The following is a 27712-nucleotide window of genomic DNA, read 5'->3' on the forward strand; positions in this document are numbered from 1 at the left end:
CAATGAATGAGTGGGTGAGGAACACAAATAAAATCAATGTCCTGGCCTGGCTGGCATGGCTCTGGTCGAGCATCGACCTATAAACCAGGAAGTCACGTTTCAACGGCTGGTCAGGGCCCATGGCTGGGTTGCAGGCTCGTTCCCGTGTGGGACGTGCAGGAGGCAGCTGATCAATGCTTCTCTCTCATCACTGATGTTACTCTCTCTCCCTCTCCCTTCCTCTCTGAAGTCAACAAAAATATATATTATAAAAAGTCAGTGTCCTGGTTCGAAATCCTCTCCTAGAGGAGGTAGTTTTGGTGCTGAGAACTGAAAAGCAGATATGATTTGGTGTGTAAACATGGAGAAGGTGTGGCTTTGTTTCTGACAGGTGAATATTCAAAGCAAAGGAGACAGAGAACCTGGCGGACCACGTGCAAACCAGGGACCTGTCGGGAAAGGTGACCTGTGCTTAGATGATGGGGGACCAAGTGGGATGTCAAAACCACATAATAGAGGCCAACGTTTTTGTGGGGTTTTTTTGTTGTTTTTTTTAAAAAATATATATTTTATTGATTTCTTACAGAGAGGAAGAGAGAGGAATAGAGAGTTAGAAACATCGATGAGAGAGAAACATCGATCAGCTGCCTCCTGCACACCCCCTACCGGGGATGTGCCCGCAACCAAGGTACATGCCCTGGACTGGAATCGAACCTGGGACCCTTCAGTCCATAGGCCGACGCTCTATCCACTGAGCCACACCGGTTTCGGCAGAGGCCAAGGTTTAAAGAGCCTTTGGAAAAGCTCTCCCATACAGAAGCTGCCCGGGCCAGGGGCCTGGGGAGAGCAGAGAATTCACAAGTTCTGGTGCGCCTGCCCTTCTTCAGCTGCACCCGGAGGGCGCTGAGCTCATGGGCGTGGGTGTGTGTGTGATATGGCGCTGTGAGGGCCGAGTCCGCGGCAGCCTTTGCTGGGGGGGGGGGGGTGGGGAGGTCCTCTGAACACAGGCACTAGCCTCACTCTGCAGCCGGGCTGGGCTTTTCCTAAACAGTTACTCCCGCTGCTCTCGTGCACCTGCTCTGACACTGCTGTGCGCAGGCTGGCCGCTGCATGGCTACAGGGTGACAGGTAACAACAGGCCACTGTGACGACCCTCCAGCTTGTCAATGATCTCTCCTTTCAAAACACAGAGGCTATCCATTCAACTTACTGTTAATAATGTGCCCTGAAGGGCAATAGTAAATCCCAATTTGTTTTCATACTTAAAGTTGTATTAATAAAATTATAAGCAAAGCAAATGAAATGGAAGATCATTCCAATATGTGAATCTGTAACACTTCTTAGACTTTAAGTGAATTTCTCTAACCCAGTAAGAAGGCAAAAATACTGGGCAAAGTGCAGGAAATCTAAAATAGCAGAAAGTAGTAAAAGGTAATAGCGTAAAATGTGTGTTTCTGCTACAGCTGAAAATTACTAATGGTTCAAGGCAAAAAAATAATTTTATAGTGATATTCTTAATTCTCTGCTTTTTTCCAGTATTCTAATTTTATCATTCAGATTTTCTAAATTGCTCCTTAGGCTGGCAGTAGAATGAAGAGAGCTGGCCAGCCTCAAAGACTGAACTTTTGAATATTTAATGAATGATATTTTTAATATTTCATCATACTCAATTGACATTATAAAATATGCATGGAGACAAGTGACTGATGTTCCTGTCATCATCCGAGCAGCCAGAGGCGAGGCACAGGTCACTGTGCTCAAAGCCTCCTCCTGGTTCCTGGCTGCACATTCGGCATCAGAAAAAGCCAGTGACATTTTGAATGGCATAATTCTAATTAAAATCCGGGGACGGTGAGGCTGGCGGTCAGACCCTCTGTAAATGGAGGCTGATTCTGGAGCCTGCACCTATAGCTCTAAGACCTGCCTCGCTTCTGTGGTTATAAACGGTCACTGATTTAAAAAACCGAAGTGAAAAGAATGCTTACCACAGTCAGCTTCAGGGTTAACTTTAAATCTAAAAACTTACACTTTCCCAGGACATCCCGACCCTGTGGGCAAAGGAGAGGCTGGCGCCCTGTCCAGGCCACCAAGTCACCGATCCCGGCAGGAGGCTGGGGAGCCCGATGTGCCCGCCCTGACATCAGCCCGCACCGGAGTTCCCGGCCAACAAACTCGCTGATGAAGAGAAACCCACTCTTTCCGAAAACAAACGGGATACATGCCACTTCTCATTCCAGAGGATCTACTCCTATTGCCCCAATAACGACATAATAAATAATGACAAATATGTTTTTAAAACCTTTTAATTAACTTCAGAGAGGAATGGAGAGGAAGAGAGATAGAAACATCAGGGACGAGAGAGAATCATTGACCGGCTGGCTGCCTCCTACACGCCCCATAATGTGCCCTGACCAGGAAATCAAACTGTTACCTCCCGGTTCACAGGTCTAAACCATAGAGCCACACCGGTCAGGGGACAACTATATGTTTTAAGAGACTGGAGGCAACTCACCAGTAAATTTTAGCTAATGTTACTACATATGTTTTGTTTGCAGATTCAACATGTAACCTTGGTCCATCAATTAGGAGACACGGCCACTAGGTGGCGGCAGGCGCCTTTGAGTGCGTGCTGCACCTGCCAGGCAGTGATTTAAAAATCTAGCTCAGGCCTCAGTAAGGAGGGAAATGCAATGTGTTCGCAGACCCCTTGTTAAAGGCAGTATGCATAGAAAAGAGTCTCAAGTGATATCAACATAAAATCCCCAACTGATTATTTGTCCTCAGAAAACATTTAAAATTCATAAATTATTCAAATGGTCCCAAAATAAAAATGTAAAAAGGCATCCATTCTGATGGACTAAGCACTGTCCCAGCCATAAATTCATATTCAGATCAGACCAGCTCTGATCCTTGAAAACCAGCCTGACATCCCAGGTCCTCCCGGCTGCACATCACCACGAACGTTCCACGTCTGTCCCAGGACCGCCTGCCAGGCAGGAGCGCACCTCGAGGGTTGGGCTGGGGATGCAGGCGCAACCTGCCACAGAGCACAGATGTGTCAACGAACACCCACATCCTGAACGGATGCAGCCAGCATCACCGGGTGGAGGGTGTGGGAAAACCTGGGTGGGAACTCAGTGCTGGGGACTCTGACGGTCAGCGGAGCCCGGAAGACCAGCAGCCTCCATCGCACACGTGGCCATGGCACTGCCAGGGGAAGCGGGAGCGCTCTGGAGGGCTGTCTGGTGGGAGATGACCGTCTACACTTCTGCTCCTAACTCGTGGGCCAGAGCTGGTCCATGGCCCACCCACATTGCCAGGGTGGGCGAGTGCAATTCTAGCGTGTGTCTGGAGGAGAGAGCTGGAAATATGAGGCCAGCTCTGGGGACCACTGGAAGCACAATGGAGACCTCCCAAGGACATCCTTAAAAGGAGCATCCTTTTGAGGGGTATTTTATTTATCTATTTTTTTAAATATATTTTATTGATTTTGTACAGAGAGGAAGGGAGAGAGATAGAGAGAAACATCGATGAGAGAGAGTCATCGATCAGTTGCCTCTTGCACACCCCCTACTGGGGATATGCCGGCAACCAAGGTACATGCCCTTGACCGGAATCGAACCCGGGTCCCTTCAGTCCCCAAGCCAATGCTCTATCCATTGAGCTAAACCGGTCCCGGCTATTTATCTATTTCTAATCCTCACCTGACGATGTTTTTCCATTTATTTTAGAGAGGAAAAGAGATAGGGACAGCCAAAACCGGTTTGGCTCAGTGGATAGAGCGTCAGCCTACAGACTGAAAGGTCCCGGGTTCGATTCCAGTCAAGGGCACATCCCCTGTAGGGGGTGTGCAAGAGGCAGCTGGTCGATGATTTTCTCTCACCGATGCTTCTAACTCTCTATCCCTCTCTCTTCCTCTCTGTAAAAAATTGATAAAAATATATTTAAAAAACATTTCAGTAATAATAATAAAGCATTAACTTATAAAAAAAAAGTGAGAGAGAGAGAGAGAGAGAAAAAGAGAGAGAGAGAGAGAGAGAGAGAGAGAGAGAGAGAGAGAGAGAGAGAGAGATAGGGACAGAGAAAAACATTGATATGAGAGAAACACATCGACTGATTGCCTTCTGCATGTGCCCTGACTGGCCCAGGCCAGGGAGGAGCCTGCAACTGAGGTACGTGCCTGGCTGGAATCGAACCTGGGGCCCTTTGGTCCTCAGGCCGATACTCTATCCACTGAGCCACACGGCTGGGGCTTGAGGGTTTTTTTTTAAACAGAGTAAAAAATACAAATAAGGTTCAAAGGTAGAAAAGGCTCTGGCTCATTTTGGGAGCAGAAAGACTGGGATAATGATGTATAAGGAGGCACAGCTGGAGAGGGCAGCAGGGTGAGCACCCTTCTCTGCTCTGCCAGCAAGCTCCCTCTATTCCGTTAGCAGCGGTTAAAAGGTTTAAACAGTGCGGTCTGGTAAGAAAGACAGGAACATAGTTAATAAATGAGCGGTGTCTGACATTCTAACAAGGGGCGAAGACTTTAACCACCTGTGCCTATTTCTACATCGTAAGTCGGAACAGGACCTCCTTCCACACCTTACCTTGAGGATTACTGATAACTAGAGGCCCGGTGCACGAAATTCATGCAAGGATGGGGGGTGTCCTCAGCCCAGCCTGCACCCTCTCCAATCCGAGACCCTTTGGGGGATGTCCAACTGCTGGTTTAGGCTTGATCCTTAAACTGGCAGTCAGACATCCCTCTCACAATCCTGGACTGCTGGCTCCTAATCACTCACCTGCCTGCCTGCCTGGTTGCCCCCAACTGCCCCCTGCCCTGCCGGCCTGGTTGCTCCTAACTGCCTCCTCCCTGCCAGCCTGGTTGCTCCTAACTGCCCCCTCCCTGCCAGCCTGGTCACCCCACGCAGCCTGCTTGTTCAGTCGTTTAGTCGTCCCTCACTAACCCCCCTGCCAGCGTGGTCATAAGCAGCCTTCTTGTGAGGGCATGAGGGTCAATTTGCATATCACCTCTTTATTACATAGGATGTGAGTAAAGGGCCCACTCTATGCCTGGCACATGGATTCTCAACAAATATGTGTTGATCAGTTCATCTTAAGCAGCAGCTTATGTTTTAGGAAAAACTACAAAGGACCAGAGCTAAAGAGACTCCAGAGGCGTTCCCATGACGATCTCCCCATCATCATCTTCCGAAACACAACCTACAGCTAACGAAAGCCCTACAGGCTCAGGCCCTGGAGAGGCCTAACTTTATCTCTTTCGCAGCAGAAGAAAACAGCAGCATATTTAGTGATTCTGTTAAGTGTAAAGCAAAAAGCAAGCAAGCAAACAAAACCACCTGGCCTGCCTTTCTTTCATTCTTTTTTCTTTCTTTCTTTCTTTCTTTTTTTCTTTCTTTCTTTCTTTCTCTCTTTCTCTCTTTTTTTTAACAATAAAGGAAACTTTCTGTCAGCCACAGTTGGTAAGTGGGTATTAGCATAATGTCCCCAAGGTCCATGCGTGTTACAGCGTGTCACCTTTTAAGGCTGAATGATATCCCGCTGTATGTATAGACCACATACATCTTGTCTCTCCGTTCATCTGTCAAGGGCACTTGGGTTGCCAAGTATCTTCTGGCTGTTGTGAATAATGCCATGGACACAGAATACAAACATCTGTTTGCCTCTGTTTCAGTTCTTTGAGTATGCACCCAGAAGTGGAACTGCTGGGCCATTCCATCATTCTGTTTTAATTCTTTGAGGAGCTGACAATACCGCTTCCCACAGCGCCTGCACCATTTCCACATCCGTCCTCGGAGCACCAGGCTCCCAACTGCTCCGCAGCCTCACCAGCACTTGTCATCTTCTGGGTTTTGATATTAGCCACCCAATGGGTGTGACCACACGAGTTTTATATCAGGCAATTTTATCTTTTTATATTATGTAAGCTATCAAGTAGAAAGAACAGAATAATAAACCCCATGAACCCAGGACTCAGCTATTACAATGATCACTACAGGACCAATCTTGTGTGATTTACCCTTCTACCGCCAGTTTCCATTATTTTTAAACAAATCCCTGACATCAGATAACTTCACCCCCTCAATTCTTCAACAAACAACGCTAAAAGATAAGGACTCCTAAAACTAATAATAATGGTATTATCACCTAAAACACTCTCAAATATCCAATCAGGATTCATACTTACCCGATTATTTTGATATGTCAAATAATTTAACTCAATACATCTGTGTGCATGTGATAATTCATCCTGAATTCTATTGCGGGGGTTGGGGGGGGCAACTTTAAACCATTCATCACCCTTAAAGAATAACGTTTTAGTGGTTTCTACAACTTCCCGTGTTTTTCCACAGGTTTATGGTGTGTGTTTTTTAAAAATAGATGTTCTTTATCAAGTTGAGAGATGTCCCCTCTCTTCCTAACTTGCTGACTTCTTATCATAAATGGGTATTAGATTTTGTCAAATGCTATTATGTGACTCTTTTTTAAAAATTTTAAAGGTGATTTTAGAGAGGGAGCTGCTGAAATCCAGCATCCAAACCTGAGACCACAGCCGGAGTCTGTGAGTGCAGGGCAGGGCAGGGCCTCCTGCAGCCAAGCACCCCTGTCCCAGGAAGAAAGCCACGCCCCTCTCTGCAGGAAACGTGAAAACACAGCATAGGCAGGAGGCGTGGGGGCTTCAGATGTTCAACGTGCGGGTGGAAACCACCATTCAAACAGGGACATCTATCCGCGGACCTCAGGACTCTGGCTTCTTCATCCAGCTCCTCCCTGGGACCGGGAGCCAAGTGACAAAACCAGGCTTCCTTCATGGTGAGGTGCTCACATTTTACCGTATTTCATGGCGTGATGCTCACATTTTACTGTATTTCATGGCATAGTGCTCACATTCTACCGTATTTCATGGTGTGGTGCTCACATTCTACCGTATTTCATGGTGTGATGCTCACTTTTTACTGTATTTCATGGTGTGATGCTCACTTTTTACTGTATTTCATGGTGTGATGCTCACATTCTACCGTATTTCATGGTGTGGTGCTCACATTTTACCGGATTTCATGGTGTTCGGCAGCAAAACTTAACAGTTCCAGGAGGAGACTCCCTGCTGGCTGCCGGGAAACAGCCCAGGGAGGAGCATGAAGGTGCCACATGTGGCTGCGTGTTTAGAGGATGGAAAGGCCGGGCACCCAGAAAGGTTCAGCACGTGCCTTCAGGCTCTGCGTCTGCACCAAATCAAAACTACCTGCTCCACCTCCCGGTCCCCACAATCCTGCCGAGACCGGCAGCTCCGCAGAGAAACGAACTGGAGCTGGGCGCTAAAGGAAAGGCCCTGCCCTAGCCAGTTCGGCTCAGTGGATGGAGCCTCGACCTTTGGACCAAAGGATCCGGGTTCGATTCTGAAGGTCGGGGCACCTGCCTCGGTTTCTCTGTCTTTCCCTCCCTCCCCGCACTCCCCTAAAAATCAACGGAAACATCCCCGGATGAGGATCAACAACAACAAAGAATGATAATCACTAAGATTCCCACACTTGCATTTTGCAAAGAACTTCAATGATTTAACATAAAAGCAAGAAATAAGATAAGAACCCCCAGCGCCCTGCAAGCTGGGCACAGAGTCCTCCAGGCCTCTGTCGTGGGTGCTGCAGACTGTTCGGAGCACGTGTGTGGCTGGTGGGCGCCTGGTTATCAATTAACTCCTACGACGCCGGCCATCAGAAACACCGTCATGCCAAAAACACACACGCACGGTTTCCTGAAGTTCCCCCTGTGCAGCGTTACCAGAAAACGCAGGCCAGCCTGCCCTTCTCTCTCTCCTCTATCGGCGTCGCGCTTGCCGGGCTGGAGCAGGACAGGGCGCTGCCCTGAGCTGTGACCAGCGGTGCGGGGCGGTTTAGAGGCCTGACCTTCACCCACAACGGCAGCTCATCGGCTCAGCAGGAAAGGCCACGCACCCAGGCCAGCGGTGCTGTCAAAGCCACCCTCCACAGCCGCACCCGGACTGCCAACGCTGACCGGACGGTGCCGGCAGAGACAGGACTCTGGCGAGCTCTGCCCGTTTTCTTTCTTTGCCAGCTGCATCCTGACCACATCAGTGACAGCCAGACAGCGGCCCTCAGGCCCCTCCATCACCGGCTAAAGAGTGCGACGTCTACAACACACCCCGGCGGAGAGGAGAGCTCACTGCTGTGCGCTGAGCCTCTCGGGAAGCAGTTCACATCGGAGAGCAGAACCGGTGATGACAGGAGCCCGTGTCCAGGCCGTGAGGCCCGCAGGAAGGAGAAAAGGACCCGCTTCCCTAGGTCACTCTGGGTGCTGACTCCGGGCCTGGGAAAATGTTAGACAGAACTGCCCACCAGCAGGTGCTGGTCTCCAGAAATGGGCACCGCACAGCCCTGGTCTGACAGGGAAGAAGATAGATGTTTTACTTTATTTTTAAAAATTTATCTTTATTGATTTCAGAGAGGAAGAGAGACGGAGAGAGAGAGACAGAAACATCAATAAAGAGAGAGAATCACTGATCGGCTGCCTCCTGCACACTCCCAGTGGGGATTGAGCCTACAGCCCAGGCATGTGCCCTTGATTGGAATTGAACCTGGGACCCTTCAGTCCACAGGCCAATGCTCTATCCACTGAGCCAAACCAGCTAGGGCCGAAGATGGACGTTTAAAACTCCCCGCAATGAGTTTGACACTGACCATGGACAAAAGTCTACACTGGTTTTTGGTTCCTCAAAGAAGGAAAAGAAATCAAGCTCTGCCCTCAGGTGGATTTTTTCACAAGAACGAGGTATCCACACATTTTCCCGGGGAAGATGGGCGACGTCAGCCGCGATCAGGAGGTGCCAGCTCCTCGGTGGGGACCTGACCACCCGCTGGTGAAGCTAGGACAGCGCTGAACGCGGGGCAAGGCATTCAGACAGGCCGCTTCTCAGCTCCTGTGGCCAGGACAAGACCGGGACATGGAAACGGGTTGACGATACAGACAGGCGGCTTCAAAAGGGGTAATGACCACCCCAAAGCTCACGGAATGTTGAACCCAGAAACCAAACAGTCTCCTGACTCTCCAGACTCGGAAGCTCTCTTTATCCTTCACCTTGAGTCTGAGGATGAGACTGACGGATGGATGGATGGATGGATGTAGAATGAAGCATCAAGTTAGGAGGCAAGAGGCCTGGCTCCCCACCGGACAGGAGGACCTGGGGGTTCACGTTAAATAACGTCGGTGTGATGCGGCGGCCAAGAAGCGGACACCAGGGGTGCTAGCGCCATGCCACCCCAACTCGGCTCCTGTGTGTGGAACCCTGCCTGTCAAACCCTCTTGCCCATCTGAAAGGCGGTATCTCACCAGGGGAGGGGGAACCAGCAGGCTGGCAGGCTTTGGAATTGGAGGCCAAAGACCCAGAATGGCCAGCTCGATGCTGAAGGACAAGAACAAAACTTACATAAAACCACAGCAATCAAGGTAGGAAGGCATGGGTGAAGGCACTGACGGACAGATCAGTGGACCAGCACAAAGAGCCCGGAAATAGACCCACATAAATACATCAACTGTCTGTGCAAAGGAGCCAGGGCAGCACAATAGAACAGTCTTTTCAGCAAATGGTGCTGATCAGCTGGACAGCCATGTGGGGGAAATGCAGCTAGACACAGGCCTGCCACCCTTCACAAAAATCCACTCCCAGTGGACATTGGCCCAAGGGTAAACCATAAAACTCCTGGAAGGATAACAGGATAAAACGTAGGTGACCCTGGCATGGTAATGACCTTCTAGACACAACACCAAAGGCACAATCCATGAAAGAAATCAATGGACTTGGTTAAAGCTTAAAACTTCTGCTCTACAAAAGGCAGTATCATGAGAATGAGAAGACAGCCATGAACTGGCAGAGAATAGATGCAAAACACACATCTCATAAAGGACTGTCATCCAAAATATACAAAGAACTCAATAATAAGAAAACCAACACAATTAAAAAAATACAGACACTTCTCAAAGAAGATATACAGATGGAAAGATGTTCAACAGCATAAGGCATCAGGGAAATGCAAATTAAAGCCATAATAATACCATTCCACCCTAATGAGAATGGCCAAAATCCAAAACGCTGACAACACCAGATGCTGGGGAGGATGTGGGCACTGGGGACTCTCTCACTGCTGGCAGAAATGCAAACGGTGCGGCCACTTTAGAAGACAGTGTAGCAGTTTCTTACAGAACTAAACGGACTAAAGGTTAGTTATAGGAAACAATAAATAAATAAACAGACTCTGATCATATGCCCAGCAAGCATGCTCCTTGGCACTTAACCCGAATGTCTACACAACAACCTGCACATGGGTGTTGGTAGCAGCCTTACCATATTGCCAAAGCCTAGGAGAAACAACGATGCCCTCCAGGGGGTGAATAGATAAAACTGTGGTCCATCCAAACCACGGAGGATTAGTCAGTGCTAAAAAGCAATGCGCTACCGAGCCATGAAAGGACAGGGGGGAGACTTCATACACGTGACTGAGTGAAGGAAGCCAATCTGAAGAGCCACCTACCTGTGACTCCAACTCCGTGACATCCTGGAAAGATAAGCTATGGGGACAGTAAGGACAGTGGCGGCCAGGGGCTCTGGGGGGGGGGAGGGGGGACTGACCAGAGAGCCCAGGGTTGTTAGGGCAGTGACCTGCTCTGAGTGGTACTACGATGGTGCACACATGTCAGACATCTGTCAGACCCACAGAAGGTACATCAGGAAGAGTGGGCCCGGTGTGAACTACGGACTTGGGGTGACGACGCTGACAAGGCAGGGCCTCGGCGGTGATGAGCGTACGGCCGTGGTGCAGGACGTCAGCAGCGGGGGAGGCTGTGCATGTGGGGCCAGACAGACGGAATCCCTCTGTACTTTCTACTCAGTTTTGTTAGGAACCCAGACTGTTCAAAGCTCAGTTCGTTCGCCCTGGCCAGTGTGGCTCAGTTGGTTGGGGGACAGGCCATGAACCAAAGTTTGCTGGTTTGGTTCCCTATCAAGGTCACATGTCCGGGTTGCAGGCCCGATTCCTGGTGGGGGCCGGGAAATAGACCCACATAAATACAGCCGACTGCTCTGTGACAAAGGAGCAAAGGAGCACAACAGAACAGTCTTCAACAAATGGTGCTGCCGAAGCCAGTTTGGTTCGGTGGATAGAGTATCAGCTTGCGAACTGAAAGGTCCCAGGTTCGATTCCGGTCAAGGTCATGTACCTATGTTGCGGGCGCATCCCCAGTAGGAGGTGTGCAAGAGGCAGCTGATAGATGTTCCTTTCTCATCTATGTTTCTGACTCTCTATCCCTCTCCTTTCCTCTCTGTAAAAAATCAATAAAATATATTTAAACAAAAAAAAAAAATGATGCTGGACAGCTGGACAGCCGTGTGGGAAAAATGCAGCTAGACACAGGCCTAGGCAGCCAACTGATGTTATGCTTTCAACTGATGTTTCTCTCTCTAAATATCAATAAACTATTCTTTAGAAAACAACAAACTTACGTTCATTTTATGTAATGTGGATTTTATCTCCATTTAAAAAAGGGGTAGTTACATAGGATGGAGATCATAAAACATCAAACACAGTTTACTGTAGTGTTCTAAACACTTCCAAAATCAGTTTATTCCCCTAACAACCCTATGAGAGAGGTACTAATGGCCTGCTTTTATGAAGGACGACGAGACTGAGGCACGGAGAGAGCAAGCAGCCTGCCGAGCAGCAGAGCCGGGCTCTGAGCCCGATGCTGAGCTCGGAGTCTATGCTCTTACCCGTGCGCCGCACGCCGTGCCGAGCCTGTGTCTGGGGGACACTGAGGCAGGCGCTCTGACAATGAAGGCTGCCCTCCGAGAGGAAAGGGGTCCCCTGATTGGACGGGTTCCAGCAGGAAGGAGCTAGCTTTATGTGTCATTGCATTAGAATGACACATGCTCACCGTAAACAGAAAACACAGCAAACCCGCACCAGAGAGTCCCAAAGCTCTCTGACCCGAAGCTGGGGTGTGAGCAGTGTGAGGACTTCCAGCCGCTCCCACAGGAAGTGCTCCAAGAGTGAAAAGAATCTGACTTTGTTGTTACAATGTATGCTTTCTCCAGGACATTTTAAACTCCTGATATTTTATCATCTCTCCTGACTCGCCCAAGGTGATGGCTTTGAGTACCGTTTTCAGAGAAAGACACAGGGTGAAGGATACTCAGTTGGTCTCTATTACATAATCCTACTTTTCCTATTCTGAACTACATCAATATCACAATAACGACAATAAAAACTCCAATTGCTTTCCTCTTTGGTAAACAGGCTTACTAAGCTAATCTATAAAAATAAAAGCGTAATATGCTAATTAGACCAGACAGCCGGACGACCTTCCGAAGGAAACCGTGGCTGTGAGGGCCGAGCCCCTTGCATAAATTTTGTGCATCGGGCCGCTAGTTGATATGTAAAATCCCTTCTAAAATGCTAGCCACTTAACTCAAAAGCTGTTGTTTTAAGACAGATTAGCAGATTTTTAAAGTTTAGACTCCAGCCAAAACCGGTTTGGCTCAGTGGATAGAGCATCGGCCTGCGAACTGAAAGGTCCCGGGTTCAATTCCGGTCAAGGGCGTGTATTATACCTTGGTTGCGGGCACATCCCCAGTAGGAGGTGTGCAAGAGGCCGCTGGTTGATGATTCTCTCTCACTGATGTTTCTAACTCTCTATCCCTCTCTCTTCCTCTCTGTAAAAAATGAATAAAAATATATTTAAAATAAAAAATAAAGTTTAGACTCCACATTCTAACGCAATGACACATAAGTAGCCAGAGATGGTAAAGGGGGAGACAGATTTTACATGCTCAGGAAGAACTTGGTCATAAGAACAGAGGAAGGGTTCGACCACCTCGCGGCGTGGTGGGATGTGGTCTAGCCAAGAACTAGGCTGCGGTCAACAAGGGCGACACAAACAAACAAACAACCATTCCCACCCAGGCTAACCGGACAGTGCAAGCCCGTGACTGACCCCAGAAAACGCCCAACCATTTCTCAGGAGATCAAAGCGAAAGGCAGTACAGCCACTCTCATTGCAGGAGTTACACACGTGTTCTTACAGTGAAACCAGCCATGCAAGTCTCAAAAGGGCCAGCGTGTGAGGGGAAGAAAAGAAAACAGGTGGTAATCTCTCGAGAAATGTGTACATGCTTTTCCTCCCTAGATCTCCCGCTACAGCAAATACTGTATGGGAAATGCATACTCCCACAGAATAACCTGATTTTAACGTCTACTTACGCCTTTCCATCTATTCCTGTCTTCTCCCCACTAAGAATGTGTCCTTTAATAAAATTAAAAATAAACCAGAAGCTGAAACCGATTTGGCTCAGTGGATAGAGTGTCGGTCTGCGGACTGAAGGGTCCCAGGTTCGATTCCCGTCAAGGGCATGTACCTTGGTTGCGGGCACATCCCCGGTAGGGGGTATGCAGGAGGCAGCTTGTCGATGTTTCTCTCTCATCTATGTTTCTAGCTCTCTATCTCTCTCCCTTCCTCTCTGTAAAATATCAATAAAATATATATTTTTTAAAATAAAATAAACCAGAAGTAAAACACACCGAGGGCACTGCTGACCACACTGGGGCAGCAGGGTGTGCGGAACACTGGGAGCAAACCCAGGCCTACCTCTCTTCCCCTTCTCCCTTCTCCTGCTCCTTCTTTTACTTTATTTGTATTGTTGACCCTCCTAAGATGTCCCTCCTCCCTCTCCCCTTTACCCACATCCCCAGCTCCCAACCCCCTTCCTCGGGCCCTCAGCACGCTGTGTCTGTATCTGTATATATGTTCTCTGGCCAATCCCTTCACCTTCATTCATCCAGTCCCCCCACACCTCTCCCCTCTGACAGCCGTCAGTCTGCTCCACGCATCCATGCCTCTGTTTCCATTTGTCTGTCAGTTTATTCTGCTCATTAGATTCCACATCTAAGTGAGGTCACATGGTATTTATCTCTCTGACTGGCTTATTTCACTTCACGTGATAATCTCCAGAACCATCCACGCTGTTCCTCGCCTGTCTTCTCACTCAAGAAAGCAAGTGACAGTGTAAATGACAGACGTGGTTATAGGAAGAAGTTCAATTAACGCTAATTTTTTTCTTCTTTCAAGTAAATCATTTGCCAACTTTCCTTTGCTACTTTGGCTATCATTTAGAAGCAAAGCACTGGGTGGTATAACCCCAACTGCATTCTGACATCAACCACTGCCAACAGCAACAGTTATCAGATGTGGTCTGAGGACTCTTGGGGTCCCCAAGACCGTTTCGGGGGCTCACAAGGCCCTCCCTTTTCCAGCTACGTATCTGTGTGAGGCCAAATATTTTTCATCTGCTTCAACCAAACTACAGATAGCAACAGGTAGAATGCAGAATCCCGCTGTCTCTCCTAAACTCGCTTAAAGAGAACGGCAGAAATGTAAAGCAACGCCAGTCTTCTTATTAAATTGGTTTTTGTTTTGGAAAATGTATTTTTCATTAAACATATGTTGTTACCATCTAATGCATTTATTACTGCTATTTTAAATAAGTTAATAAATATTTTAATAGGGTCTCAGTATAATTTCTAATCCAGCCCACATAAACACAAGCTCCTCGGGGTCCTGACACCAAACACTCTGGTATCCTACCGATCCCACCGCGTCCCTCTAATGGATTATCATACCCGCCACACGGGGACAACTGTTTATGAATGACACTGAGAACATCATAAACACCCTGTATAAAACAAATTCATTGTTTAAAACTCTATGCAGATAAATTTTTACAAGGGAAAATATCTAGAGACACACAAGTGTTAGGACTATCTCAGAGAAGCAGTATTTTAGGTCATCTCAACTTTTCTTTTTTGCTCTTAATTGTACTTTTTTTAATTTTAGGGGAGCGTGCGAACGAAGTCCCCACCACCACAGCACACAGGCGAGAGTCCCACATCCGGAGCGAACAGATAAGCCTCGCCCTGGGAAAGCCGCCTTCTCGATGCTGGTATCTCCCGGCCAGGGAAGGATATGTACTTTTATTTCTCACGGGGGGGGGGGGGGGGGGGGGGGGCGGCTGGAGCAGCATTTCCCAGTGTGTCCCCTGGAACACTGGAGCCCAAGATGTCTCAGGAAGAGTCCATGATCAAGGTAGCTGCATAGATGTTGACCACACACCCCCCTCAGCAATTCTTCACACACATACACACACACATGCACACACATATACACACACATACACTCACACAGGCACACACATACACACACAGGCACCAACGGTCGGGCAAGTCCTGCAGTGATGAAACCTGTTTAACACATTTCTCACACTCCGGTGGCCAACAGACCCCTCTCACCAAACACCACTGTGCAGGTGACACACTTGGGGAACCACGGCCTTAGCGATCAGCCTGTCACCCTGATCCAACAGCTCGGAGCGGAGGCCTGCAGCAGGCTGCTCCTCTCTGGTGAGTGTTAGTCACCATTACTGGGCATGGTGCTTCTAGTGAACAGCACAGACCTATCGAGGCTCTTAGGTAAAAGAGGCGGTGCAAAATACAGTTTACATCTGCTTCAGTGAAATACCTCCAACAAAGGAGCAAATCTGATATAGGTTTAGGAGTGTCAACAATTCAATGAACAGTTTTAAACAGCAGTTCTTAAGTGAAATTTTCTTTGATGAAAACATTAAGTACATCTGCCCATGAGCCATTCCGTGGAAGACATGAGTAAGCGTCCTCTGAGAGGAGGGCCGCACAGGGCCAGTCCGGCACCGCGGCCCCGCGGCCTGCAGGGCCCGTTTCCAGAAGGCCCATGGCCCAGGCCCCCCACCGCCATCCCGCACTCCGAGCTCCTGGCACCAGGATCCCGTTCGTCTCCTCCCTCCTGCCCCCGCTTTCCTGCTCACGGTCACTGAGCAGCCACTCCCCCCCGCCCCCCCCACCCCCAGCTGGGCCACGCAGAAGCCAGGTCAGGACTCCTCCTTCCTTCCTGAACTCTCTCTCTCTCTTTTTTTAGTTATTTAAAGTATTACATGGGTCTTCTTTTCCCCCGATTGACAACACCCCCCCCCCCACTGTCTCTTCCTGCCTCCTATTCAAGGGGCGCGCCAAGGAGTGCCTGGCCATGGCTGATGCCCCTGAATCTTTTAAAACCACTCTTCTACTCCAAGGCCCACTTACCACAATGTGTTTTAAATTATTATTATTGATTTCAGAGAGGAAGAGAGATAGAGAGAGGAAGAGGGGGAAGAGGAGGGGATAGAAACATCAATGAGAGAGAATCATTGATCAGCTGCCTCCTGCAAGCTCCACACTAGGGATCAAGCCCACAACCCAGGCATGTGCCCTGACCAGGAATTGAACCATGACCTTCTGTTCATAGGTCAATGCTCAACCACTGAGCCATGCTGGCCAGGCTTGCCACATTTTAAGAAGCACTTCATTGGCATTTTATATACTTACTAGAGGCCCGGTGCAAGAAATTCGTGCATGGGTAGGGTCATGCATGGGCAATCAGGGCCAATCTATGAGGCGACCAGTGGTGTGATTGGGGCCCCTGCTGGCACCTGCCTTGGCTGGCCTGGCACTGCCTGCTCGCCAGCCCCACCCCCCACCACTGCCGCCAGTCACCTCCCTCTGCAGGGCAACTGGCAGGTCAATCCAAGGGCCCCTGCTTTCACCTGCTTTGGCTGGCCTGGGGCCTGTGGGGTGGGGGCAGCTCTTGCATTGAGCATCTGCTCCCTGGTGGTCAGTGTGCGTCATAGCGACTGGTTGTTCTGCCAATCTTTCTGCTGTTGGTCGATTTGCATATTAGGCTTTTATTATATAGGATTAATACTGAGATGGAGTATGCTATGGCTTACTGCCCAATTTTCACTTGTTACGGATTAAACAAGTTTCTGACTATCACTTTTGGAGCTTAAACACTTTGTAACAATGTTTCCAGAGAAACACTATTTGAGTTCCAAGATGAATGCATAATAGATTATATGAATTGCTTTTTCAGGTCATCTGGGAATTAGAAATGGGTCCCAGGAAACAATACATCCAGACAAAGCCAGGGTAAGGCAGCTGACAGTCACTAGACAACAGCAGAGAGCAGAGGGCCACGGAGCCTCAGCTGGGTAAGCTCACCTCCAGGCAGTCAGATCTGAGCGGGGGGAATGAACCATGCCTGAGCTTTCCAGGAGAAAGGATCTCATCTGACCAGAAGGGACTAACTCGTTAGCCACTATGGGGGTTTCCCAGATGTCGGGGTTCACCACGGCCCACTGCACCAGCTTGCCTTAGTTTACCTGTCTGTCTATACTTGGGTTTCCAAAGAGAAGGAGGTACAGTCAGGCCTGCTCTACTCCAAGACAGGCTTTTGCCCACAATGCCTTTCTGCTCCCCCACACGACTCAGCTGAGCTTCTAGATAAAACAGGAACTTCAGGAGCCCTTTTCAGCCTCTCGTGTCAGGCCTAACCAACCCAAACCCACCTAATGGCCCACACCACTCCCTCACTCTCCCTGGCGTCACTCTGGCCATCACATATACTCAATAAGAAAAAATTCAACCAAGGCATACTTCCTGATGCATTACTTTTTTACAGTAGTAAAAATAGTCTCAAATCTTTCAAGAATAGTAAGAAAGAACAATTCTTTAAGATGGGGTTAAGAAACTTCTCAACTGAGTAAGCAAGTATGTATTAATCACTGGCATTTATGACCTACCTAAAAGAGTTCATCAAGTATTAACGTTGCAGTTGTTATTAATACAAGTCATCATTAGGGGGAACAGCTATGTTATGAAATTCTCTCACTGGGACATGTGCCTCCAGTTAGTAAAGGTTTAAAGATGTCAGATTTCTTACAAAAAAGCATGTGTGTCATTTTCTACCCTAGGACTTAAATATTTAGAAGCTGCTCATTAGTTGCTTCTTTTAATAAGGCTCCATACGCTTAGGAACGGACTTTTCAACGGTTGCCAAGTGAAAATGCTCTATTCAGGAATCACGGGCAGATATTAATGGATATTTACAAACACAACCAGAAGCCAGACCCGCCAGGTTGCGGTGGATCCAGGTGCCTGCCATGAACACAGCATTGGTAACTGAGGCGCTCAGACCCCCCAGGCTCTGCCCACCTTCCAGTCCGCCCACGGCTCCTTCCAACCCTGTAGCTCAGCGTGCACGTGGCCTAGGGAGGGATGAAATGCAAGCCAGTGCGTGCATCAGGCTACCGACGAGCTCTTCTGATAGACATTGGGAATGCATGGAGGAAGAGAAAAGGATCAGGGATTACTGAAGAATTTTAATTATTTGTTATCCTCGCTGCTAAGTCTGTAACAGGAAACTGGCACGAATTAGTCCAGGCATTTTAAAGGTAAGTGTGACCTGGTTGGCCTCCATTGTCTGCTGGGACCTGAGTGTCTGTCCTTTGTCAGGTGCAGGGACAGGGAAGAGTGCAGCCTCCACGCTGGGGCCACCGGGGAATAAGTCTCCCGATGGGGGAGGGGCCAGCGGGAGGTGAGCCCAGGGCTGTGCACCAGCTGGCTTATGGGAAAGGGTGCCCAGCCGAAACCGGTTTGGCTCAGTGGTAGAGCGTCGGTCTGCGGACTGAAAGGTCCCAGGTTCGATTCCGGTCAAGGGCATGTACCTTGGTTGCAGGCACATCCCCGATGGGGGGTATGCAGGAGGCAGCTGGTCGATGTTCTCTCATCGATGTTTCTAATTCTCTATCCCTCTCTGTTCCTCTCTGTGAAAAATCAATAAAATATATTATAAAAGAAGAAGAAGAAGAAGAAGGAGGAGGAGGAGGAGGAGGAGAAGAAGAAGAAGAAAGGGTGCCAGAGCAGCGAGGGCTCTGGCTGAAACCTCGGGGCCGCCCTGTCTGAATACTGTGCAGTGAGTCTGTGCACACCCAGCCCAACCCCATGCTTCACTTAATGCTGTTGCCATTTTGAAATTCTTAATTTTTGAACAAAGGGGTTTCTGCACTTTTCCCCATGTATTATGCAGCTGGTGCTATGAGCATTCATCATCAGCTACATCTAAAATATGCAAAATTAAATGTGCCTGGATTCTGCATTTAAGATGGAATAAATTATGTTCTTTAAAGGCCATTTATACAAATCATTCTTAAATTTTACACACTTCCATTTAGGTTTATGACATTCAATTTTTTTCTTGGTGATCCTTAAAATGAGAGTACTATGTTATATAACCAAAAATTATGTAGTATTAACAAGAGCCCAGAACAAATGTCTTTGTTAGACTTTAAATAGGTATTAAACAAAGATGACACTCCTTTTCACAGAGTTTTAAGAATTCACTGTGATTCTGAAGACAGATTTCTAAGCGTTTTACGCTGTGAGGACTGGATGACAAACAATAAATTAAAGAATCAAACCAAAGCAGCAGCCCTGGCTGGCTGGCTCCACTGGTTGGAGCATTGGGTGGGGGCGTGGACTCCGGACCACAAATATGCTCAGCTTTCTTTTCTTTTTAATATATTTTATTGATTTTTTTTCAGAGAGGAAGAGAGAGGGACAGAGAGTTAGAAACATCAATGAGAGAGAAATATCGATCAGCTGCCTCTCACACCCCCCCCACTGGGGATGTGCCCGCAACCAAGGTACATGCCCTTGACCGGAATCGAACCCGGGACCTTTCAGTCCGCAGGCCGACGCTCTATCCACTGAGCCAAACCGGTTTCAGCTATGCTCAGCTTTCTTAAAGTGACAGGTGGCAACAACGAAAAGCTGCAGGACTGGATGTGGCCAAAGATTCGAAGGACTGGTAAGATTTAGTCCTAAGGAAAGCTGACTAAAGGCTCAAACAATGTTTTAAAGAAAAAGGATGCTTTGTGTGCGAGCAAGTGCCCAAGCTGAGATCACTGTCAGGAACACGGAAGGCAGGCCTGTGTGACAGGGAAGGCTGCTTGCGTGTAGAGGACAGAGCTTGCAAAGCTCCTTTCAACTCAGAGTCTAAGGGGAGGAATGACACGGAAGATGACAGCAAAGGAAGAAGCTGGTTGCACGAAATGCCAGTTTGTCCCTAGACCAGGAAAAAATAGTGACTTAACCCTCTAATAAGAAAACTCCCGCCCTGGCTAGTGTGGCTGGGTTGGCTGAGCATCATCCGGTGCACCAAAGGTCGCAGGTTCAATTCCTGGTCAGGGTACATGAGGGAGGCAACTGATGGATGTTTATCTCTCCCTCTCCTCTCCTCTCTCTCTGAGAAAAAAATAATCAACAGAAAACTCTGACAACTGTGAAACATGTACCTGGTTAGAAAGACTGTCCTGGAGTAATTATGAGATCAAAAGTGAATGTGGGACGGTGCAGCCATTGTGAAAAAGTCTGGCAGTTCCTCAAAATGTTAAGCACAGAGTTATCATAAGACCCAGCAATCCCCTCCGAGGCATATATGAGAGAGCTGAAAACACGTGTCCACACAAGAACCTGTACACGAATGTGCACAGCAGTCTTGTTCACAGGAGCCACAGAGGGGGAAGCAGCTCAAACGTCCATCAGCTGAGGATGGAAAAATGAATGTTGGATATCCATCCGACGGAACCTTGCCTTAGTCTGTTTGGGCCGCTGTAACAAAATAGCAGACTAGATGGCCTATAAACAACAGAACTTTATTTCTCACATTCTGGAGGCTGGACCCAGACCAAGGTGCAGGAAACGTGGTGTCTGTGAGAGCGCACTCTCTGGTCCCGTGGACAGCCATCTTCTCACTGTGTCTTCACTCGGCGGGAAGGGCACTGATCGCGTTTGGGGGGGCTCCACCCTCGTGACCTAATCATCCCCCCAAAGCCCCATCCAAATACTGTGACTTGGAGGAGAATGATTAGGTCTCAACGTAGAGATTTTGGGGGGACACAAACCTGTACAAATGTTATTCCAAACCTAAAAGAAAGGAAGTTCTGGCTCAGGCTACAACATGGGTGAATCTTGACAACGTCATGCCAAATGAAAGCAGCCAGTCACAAGAGGCTTTGCACTGTCTGATTCTAGTGTTAGGACATGTCCGGACTGGGCAAATCCAGATTAGCGGTTGCCAGGAGATGGGGAGGGGAATTCAGAGGGACAGTTAAGGGCTAGGGGCTTCTTTTTGGGGTGATGAAAACACTCTGGAATTAGATAGTGGTGATGGTTGCACACTGAATTGTGCATTTTTAAAAGGGTGAATTTTATGGTATGTGTATTATATTTCAAAAAAGGTGTTTAAAATTTTATTTTAAAGAGTAGATATAGGAAAAGAAAAATATCTTTTGTCCTGAACAATGTGTTTAAGAAATTATAGATGAAGGTAGATTTGAAAAGTAGCAGACTCTAGAAGTTCTTGTCACAAGAGAATAAAACTGGCCCAAAACAGACGGCGGTAAGATAATACTCATGCCTGAGCAAAGGTTAAAACAACACGATTCCTCCTTTTCTCTGCTGAGCCACCTACTTCTGAGATTCTGGAATGGAAGGAAAGGCAGCTGTTGGATGTGTTTTATAGGTTTTTAAGATGTTCTAAATTCAGTTACTTTGAAATTACTGAATCTTCACCTAGGAATTTTTATTATTTTGTTAATCCTAACCTGGGGTCATTTTTTCCATTTTACCCCTTTCCCCTTTCCTTTCAGGATAAAAGAAAGGAAGGAATGGAGAGGGAGAGAGAAACATCTATGTGAGAGAGACATACTGACTGGCTGCCTCCTGCACCAGGCCAGGTCAGCGGGGGATCGAACTTGCAACCCTTCGGTGCTGAAGCCAATGCTAAGGTCACCAGCCAGGGCTCTTCGCCCAAAACTTTAAAAATAAAAAAGCCTTAGCAACAGATTTAGTGAAAAAAATTAATCTAATAATATCACCCTATAGCTAAATGAGAAAATTAACAAAAATATTCCGAGAACAGGTTAGAAAGGACCTACTAAATCAGGGACAAGTTAACACCATGCTCCAATTTCTAGGTGGTGGGGCTCTATGGAAAAGCTGGGCACTCTGTCAGCCTGACACATGGGCAGGGAACTGTCATAGTTTGAGGGGTCTGGCCTGCATAGTCTCTACTGATGTCAAAATGTCACTTTTAACGGCTGCTTTTTAAAGAATGCAAGAATGCAAGATTAAAAAAAAAAAAAGGAATGCAACATTGCAGGCCTAGCTGGTTTGACTCCTTGGACAGAGCCTCAGCCAGTGGACTGAAGGGTCTTGGGTTCGATTCTGGTCAAGGGCATGTATCTCGGTTGCAGGCTCAATTCCCAGCCCAGGTTGGGGCACATGCAGGAGGCAACCAATTGATGTCTCTCTCACATCAATGTTTCTCTCTCGGTCTCTCCCGCTCCCTTTCATTCTCTCTAAAAAAATGAATGGAAAATATCCTCAGGTGAGGATTAACAACAACAACAAAAAGAATACAAAATTGTATAAAATCATTCCTACCATTTTTTTCCCAAAAAAAATATTTTAATTGATTTCAGAGAGGAAGGGAGAGGGAAAGACAGACAGAAACATCAACGATGAGAGAAAATCATCGATCGGCTGCCTCCTGCACGCTCACTACTGGGGACCGAGCCCACAACCCAGACATGTGCCCTTGACTGGAATCAAACCCAGGACATTCAGTCCCCAGGCCGATGCTCTATCCACTGAGCAAAACCAGCCAGGGCCCCACCACTTTTGAATCCATATCCCTGAAGCTCTGTATTCTATAACAAATCAATATCCTGAATTTCATTTATAAAGACACATTTCTTCAAGTACCTCTGCTCTTACCAAATGAAGGCCGCAGAAAAAGCAAGGTCTATAGAAAGGCACTAGAGGCCCGGAACACGAATTCCTGCATGAGTGGGGTCCACCGGCCTGTCCCGACTGGAGTGTGGGGGCCAATCTAATGCAGGGCTGGCCTGGGGGAGGGGTCATGGGTAGTTGGCAGGCAAGCCCCGCCCCCTGGTGGAACTCCCAGTTGAGGGGACAATTTGCATATTAGCCTTTTATTATACAGGCTAATGATCTAAAACCTCAATTAACCAGAACGTGTGAGATACTTTATGGGTGATTTCCAGGATAATCCTTTAACTCTCATAAATGAAAACCCTATCTAAAAATTACATTTCCTGTCTTAGAAAGCAATAATAAAAATAATCCAATCCTTTTTTGTGACCTAAAATTTTATCCCTCAGGTTCCTCATTTTAGACATGAAAAATTGCTTTAATGAACTTAACCATGTCCTGAAAGTACTGTCATGGAATTATAGGATTTTTCTAATTTCAACGTAAAAAGTAATGTAATCATATTTAATTAGTATTTTATGTATTGATCATATTCCTCATATCTAAAACTGAAATGTTGTTTTAGCTCAAAAATCAAATAGTACTGACACTGAAAATGTATAATATAAGCTCTTAAAACTCCCTTTTGAAACCGAGTTCCTATGAAACTGCGTGGTTTTATGCTTCTTCTCCTTAAAGGAGGATGGAGCCAAGAACAGACTCTATTGAACAGGATTCCAGTTAATCAGTTACAGGTCTTAAACTGGAAGACCTTCAAAATTATTAATATTTAATTATTGCTTTAGCACTATAGGTCTCCTATGTGAACAAATGACATTTAGCAATAAAAATGCTTTGTTAAGCACAACACTGAAATCTATATTCAAATGACTTTTTCCTCAACGTTGCTTTGAAGAACAAGGTAACAAATTAAGAAACCATTTTCTAAAACGGCTGAGAATTACAGCGTGTGGTTTTTTAAAAAATGGACTCAAAGTGGACGCCACAGAGCTCCAGCCTTCAAAAGCTGCTACAGATTTTTTAATCTAATATCCCCACCACTACAATCACCAGGAGGGCCCTTGAAAAGTATCTACTGATGAATTCTGATATCCGTGTTGCAGAATTTCCGTTAGTTTATACTCTATGGCTGCAACGCTTTTTCAGTATGACACTTAAATGTCAGGTAAAAATAACATACGTAAGCAAGCAAACCAGACCAAACCCCCTTCCATCCTGAGGCTATGTTCAAAAGAGACAGATGATAAACAAAATAACTAAATGACAAAGGGCATCGGAGCAAGTGCTGTGAAAAAAAGGGAAAGTGAGCAGGGAAGGGAGGGCTCCGGGGTTGGGGAGAGAGAGAAATTTCAAACAGTAAGAAGAAACCTCGCTGAGAATTCTGCATACAAACAGGAAAATAACATTGACTGTTATTTATTTGGCTTTGAAATGCACTGCATGCTTGCATTTTTTAAAAATATTCATAGAAGCTTTCTATTTTCTCTATTTCATTTTCTAGTTCCTCAAAATTGACTCACTGGAGAGAAGGAAGGCAGCCACAGATATTTCTAATATTTTGGTTTTCTTGATGTTTTTTGAGAATTATAGCTACAAATGAAGTGAAATTTAGGGTTCTCTATAAAACTAATAGTCAACGTGCAACTTAGATCACAAAACGTAACATTCTCTCCAGCAATTTCTGTGATCTTCATCCCATTAATATTTATTAGAGGTAACTCATGTATGAACACAGCAGTCTTAATGTCAGACTGTCTTGCATCAGTAAAACATTCAAATATTACTTGATATGATTATCTTTTAAAGTAAACCCACAGAACGTGTCTCCCCAAATTGCATATTTACATAGAAAATTCCTCTAACATTTTTAAATGAAATCGTTTTATCAGCATTTCATGCAACATTCTGGAGACGTTTTCTAACTTGCAAGCTGGAAAAAAATAACAAACACAGCAGAATAACTGATGTTTAAATATTTTTATTTTGAAGACTAAGAATTCCTAAGTATTGCAAATGCACCAAGAAAAGCTTAGACATAGTTAAGTTACAAAAGTCTGAAGTCATCTTTCACATAAGACTTGTTAGTGTGTCATACTGAAGATATTTGATACTGAAATGTATCAAATATCAAGTATCTCAATAACATCAAAGAACTAATTTAACTCGTCAATAATGAAGAAATGTGGGTGAAAAGACAAAAGAAAATATGGGTTTTGATGAGAAATACCATCACTGACTAAACTAAATACACGGGAACTATTCCCCCAATACCCAACCCAGGCACGTATTTTAAAAATGTGCTTGTCCTCAGAGAAGCAAAACTTTGACATTTTTTGCTTGGATATATTTGACTTTCAGACCTCAATCCCAAATCTGGCAAGCACATTTCAAACGCAGCTTGATGTAACTTCTAAAGATCAAATCGAGAGCAATTTGATACTAAAATCTGAATTTGATCGTCAACAGAACGTCACAAATGAAATGAAAGAAGTGCCCAAAGTTTATAATCCTCCTCCGCGGGAAGAAAGGAACCTGGAACAAAAGACGCTTTTGCCTCCTCTGCCCTTTAGATTGTTTGTTAACACCCTAGTCCTCTCCGTATTCAGACCAAGGAAGAGAAAATGGGAATTTTTTTCCCCAAAGCTTGCTTAACTGAAATACGACCATTCCATCTAGACTTGCATCAACCCTCTCCCCTACGACCCCATTTTTTTTTATTTTTATTTTTTTAAATCAGAAGAATAGATCCAAGTACTCTGTAAACTACACCTAGGTTACTGGTTCCGTGGCCAAGGAAAATGGTTACGATTCCAAGACCCGTTCGGAAGCCCGGATCTGCAATGCGTAAGCCTCTCGCTGGCGAGCCGAGTCCATCTCGGAAAGCAAGCACCGTTCGCAAGGTGGAGAGGGTGAGGACGGCGACAACAACGCCATCAGCTCGCTGAGGAAAGCTTTTTGCCAGTAACCATGGAGTGATCTCCGTCCTGAGGCGCCTAAGAGGCTTTCTTGTGCTGCTGAGGCCGCGAAGCCTCGCACGACCTCGGTCCCACCGCGGCGCGGGACGGGAGGACGCAGATTCCCAATGCGGGGAGGGGGAAGGGGGACCGCGGTCCCGCCGCCGCGCAGCCTCTCCTTGGGGTGCAAGGTGCGAGGGGAGCGGAATTCCCAGCTTCTGCCCGTTTGCGGGGAGGACCCGGGAGGGGGAGGGAGGGGAGGAGGGAAGGGCGAGGATGCGGGTCCGCGGTGCAGACGGGATCCGGCCGGGGATGCGGAGGAGTGGGCGCTTATGTAAGCACTCACCGCCCTGTGCGTGCGCCCGGCCGGTGCGCACCGGGGACCCAGCACCCGCCCGGGCATCTCCCGGGGCGCAGCTCGGCCGGCGGGCGCTGCCGGGCACGGGGCACCGACCCTCCGGCCGGGCCGCAGGTCCCTCAGACCGCGCCGCCACCCCCCGGGGCTGCGGCGGGGGCGGCCCGGACCCAGGGGCCCCGCCCAGGACGGCGCTCCACTCCCCCGCGCCCGCAGCGCGCGCCCCCAGCCGCCGCGCCCCGACCCCGCATTCCGCCCGGCCCCGCGCCGCCCGCCCGCCGCCGCCGCTCACCTCGCGCGGCCCAGACGCCGCAGTCGCTCAGCAGCGCGGCCAGCAGCAGCCAGGCGGCCGGCGCCGGCGCGGGCGCGGGGCGGCGCAGCATCGCTCGGGCGCCCGGCCCTCGGCGGGGACGCGGGGAGGCGCTCGGGGCGCGGAGCGGGTCTCGGGCGGCGCGGAGCCAGGCAGCCGCGGCGGGAACCGGGCGCCGCGGGGGAGCCGCCGCCGGGACGCTGGGCCGCGCGCTCGGGCCGCGAGCGCCTCCCCTCCTCGGAGGCAGCGCTTCGCTGGAGGCAGCGGCTCCAACTAAGATGGCGGCGGCGCTCTCTCTCGGGTCCGACCTGGTACCCGACTGGGGGCGGGGCGGGGCGGGGCGGGGATGTGGGTGGGGCCGGGAGGAGGGGCGGGGCTAAGGGACTGAGAGGCCGGGCGGATTGGGCGGGGCCGAGGGGAGGGGCGGGGCTACGGGGTGGAGGGGGGGCCTGGATCCCAGGCCCGGCGCGCGCGCAGCGGCCCTCAGAGCGCGCGCGGCGCGGGAGGGACGGCGGGGAGAGGCGCGCACCCGTGGGGACGCGGCCGGGGAGTCTCCCCAGCGGAGGAGAGGGCCCGGGGGGCTGCACCCCTGCCCCGGCCCAGAGCATTCGCTCTCCATCCCCACGCGCGTTCCCAGGCTCCGGAGCCGGGCGAGCGGAACCCCGGGACCCGTGCCTCCCTTTCTGCCCGTCCCACCCCCACCCACCCCCAAGGAGTGCAGACCCCGCTGGAGGGTGCAGCCGGGGGCCCCTGGGCGCCCACACCTTGGCCGCTGCGGGAGAGTCGCGTCGCCTCCCAGGACCTCGGTGTCCTCCGCCAAGTCGGGGTGATGGGGGCGCCCGAGGATGCGAGGTCACACCGCGCTCCGCACAGGGTCAGGCTGCTTTGCAGGGGCGGTGTGTGGGGGGGGAGGGGGTGGTGGGAAGAATGCCTGTCCCAAGGAGTCCGTCCTGAATTTGAAACTCAAGATTCCTCCATTTGCTGAAGATATCTGTCTGTGGCTTGTGCGCGCGCCCTTTTTAGCAGATCCCAGTGGGATGCAGCAAATGTGTCAAATGCCTCTCAGGTGGATGCCTCACTCCCCCATCACCCCCATCACCCCCGCACACACTGGAGGAAAGAACTGGATCCGTCAGGGAGGGCTCCCGCGGGCCAGGCCCGTGAGACCACAGCAGTGACTCCATTTAGCAGATGCGGAAACAGCCGGGTGATGACGTCCCCAGGGGAGACCCTGTAAAGAGAAATGCGGACCCTCCAGGACGGGCGGTGGCAGAGGGAGACGCCAACAGCAAAAGCTCAATGGCAGCAGAATATTAAGTGACTCCAGACGGAGCTGGAGAGC

General features: G+C 48.6%; 1 protein-coding gene across 4 annotated transcripts in view; it reads right to left on the reverse strand.

The window, feature by feature from the left end:
- CLSTN1 (calsyntenin 1) overlaps window positions 1-26666 on the reverse strand; it is a 53789-nt gene extending 27123 nt beyond the window's left edge. For all 4 annotated transcript variants that reach the window (XM_036460868.2, XM_036460865.2, XM_036460866.2 and 1 more), the window contains exon 1: window positions 26353-26666. In XM_036460868.2, coding sequence (XP_036316761.1) covers window positions 26353-26443 — 91 coding nt within the window. In that variant the 5' untranslated portion in view covers window positions 26444-26666. The remainder of the gene's footprint in view (window positions 1-26352) is intronic.
- Between the last annotated feature and the right edge of the window lie 1046 nt (window positions 26667-27712).

The sequence above is a fragment of the Pipistrellus kuhlii genome, unplaced genomic scaffold (genome assembly GCF_014108245.1).
Source record: "Pipistrellus kuhlii isolate mPipKuh1 unplaced genomic scaffold, mPipKuh1.p scaffold_m20_p_34, whole genome shotgun sequence".
Classification (NCBI taxonomy): Eukaryota; Metazoa; Chordata; class Mammalia; order Chiroptera; family Vespertilionidae; genus Pipistrellus; species Pipistrellus kuhlii.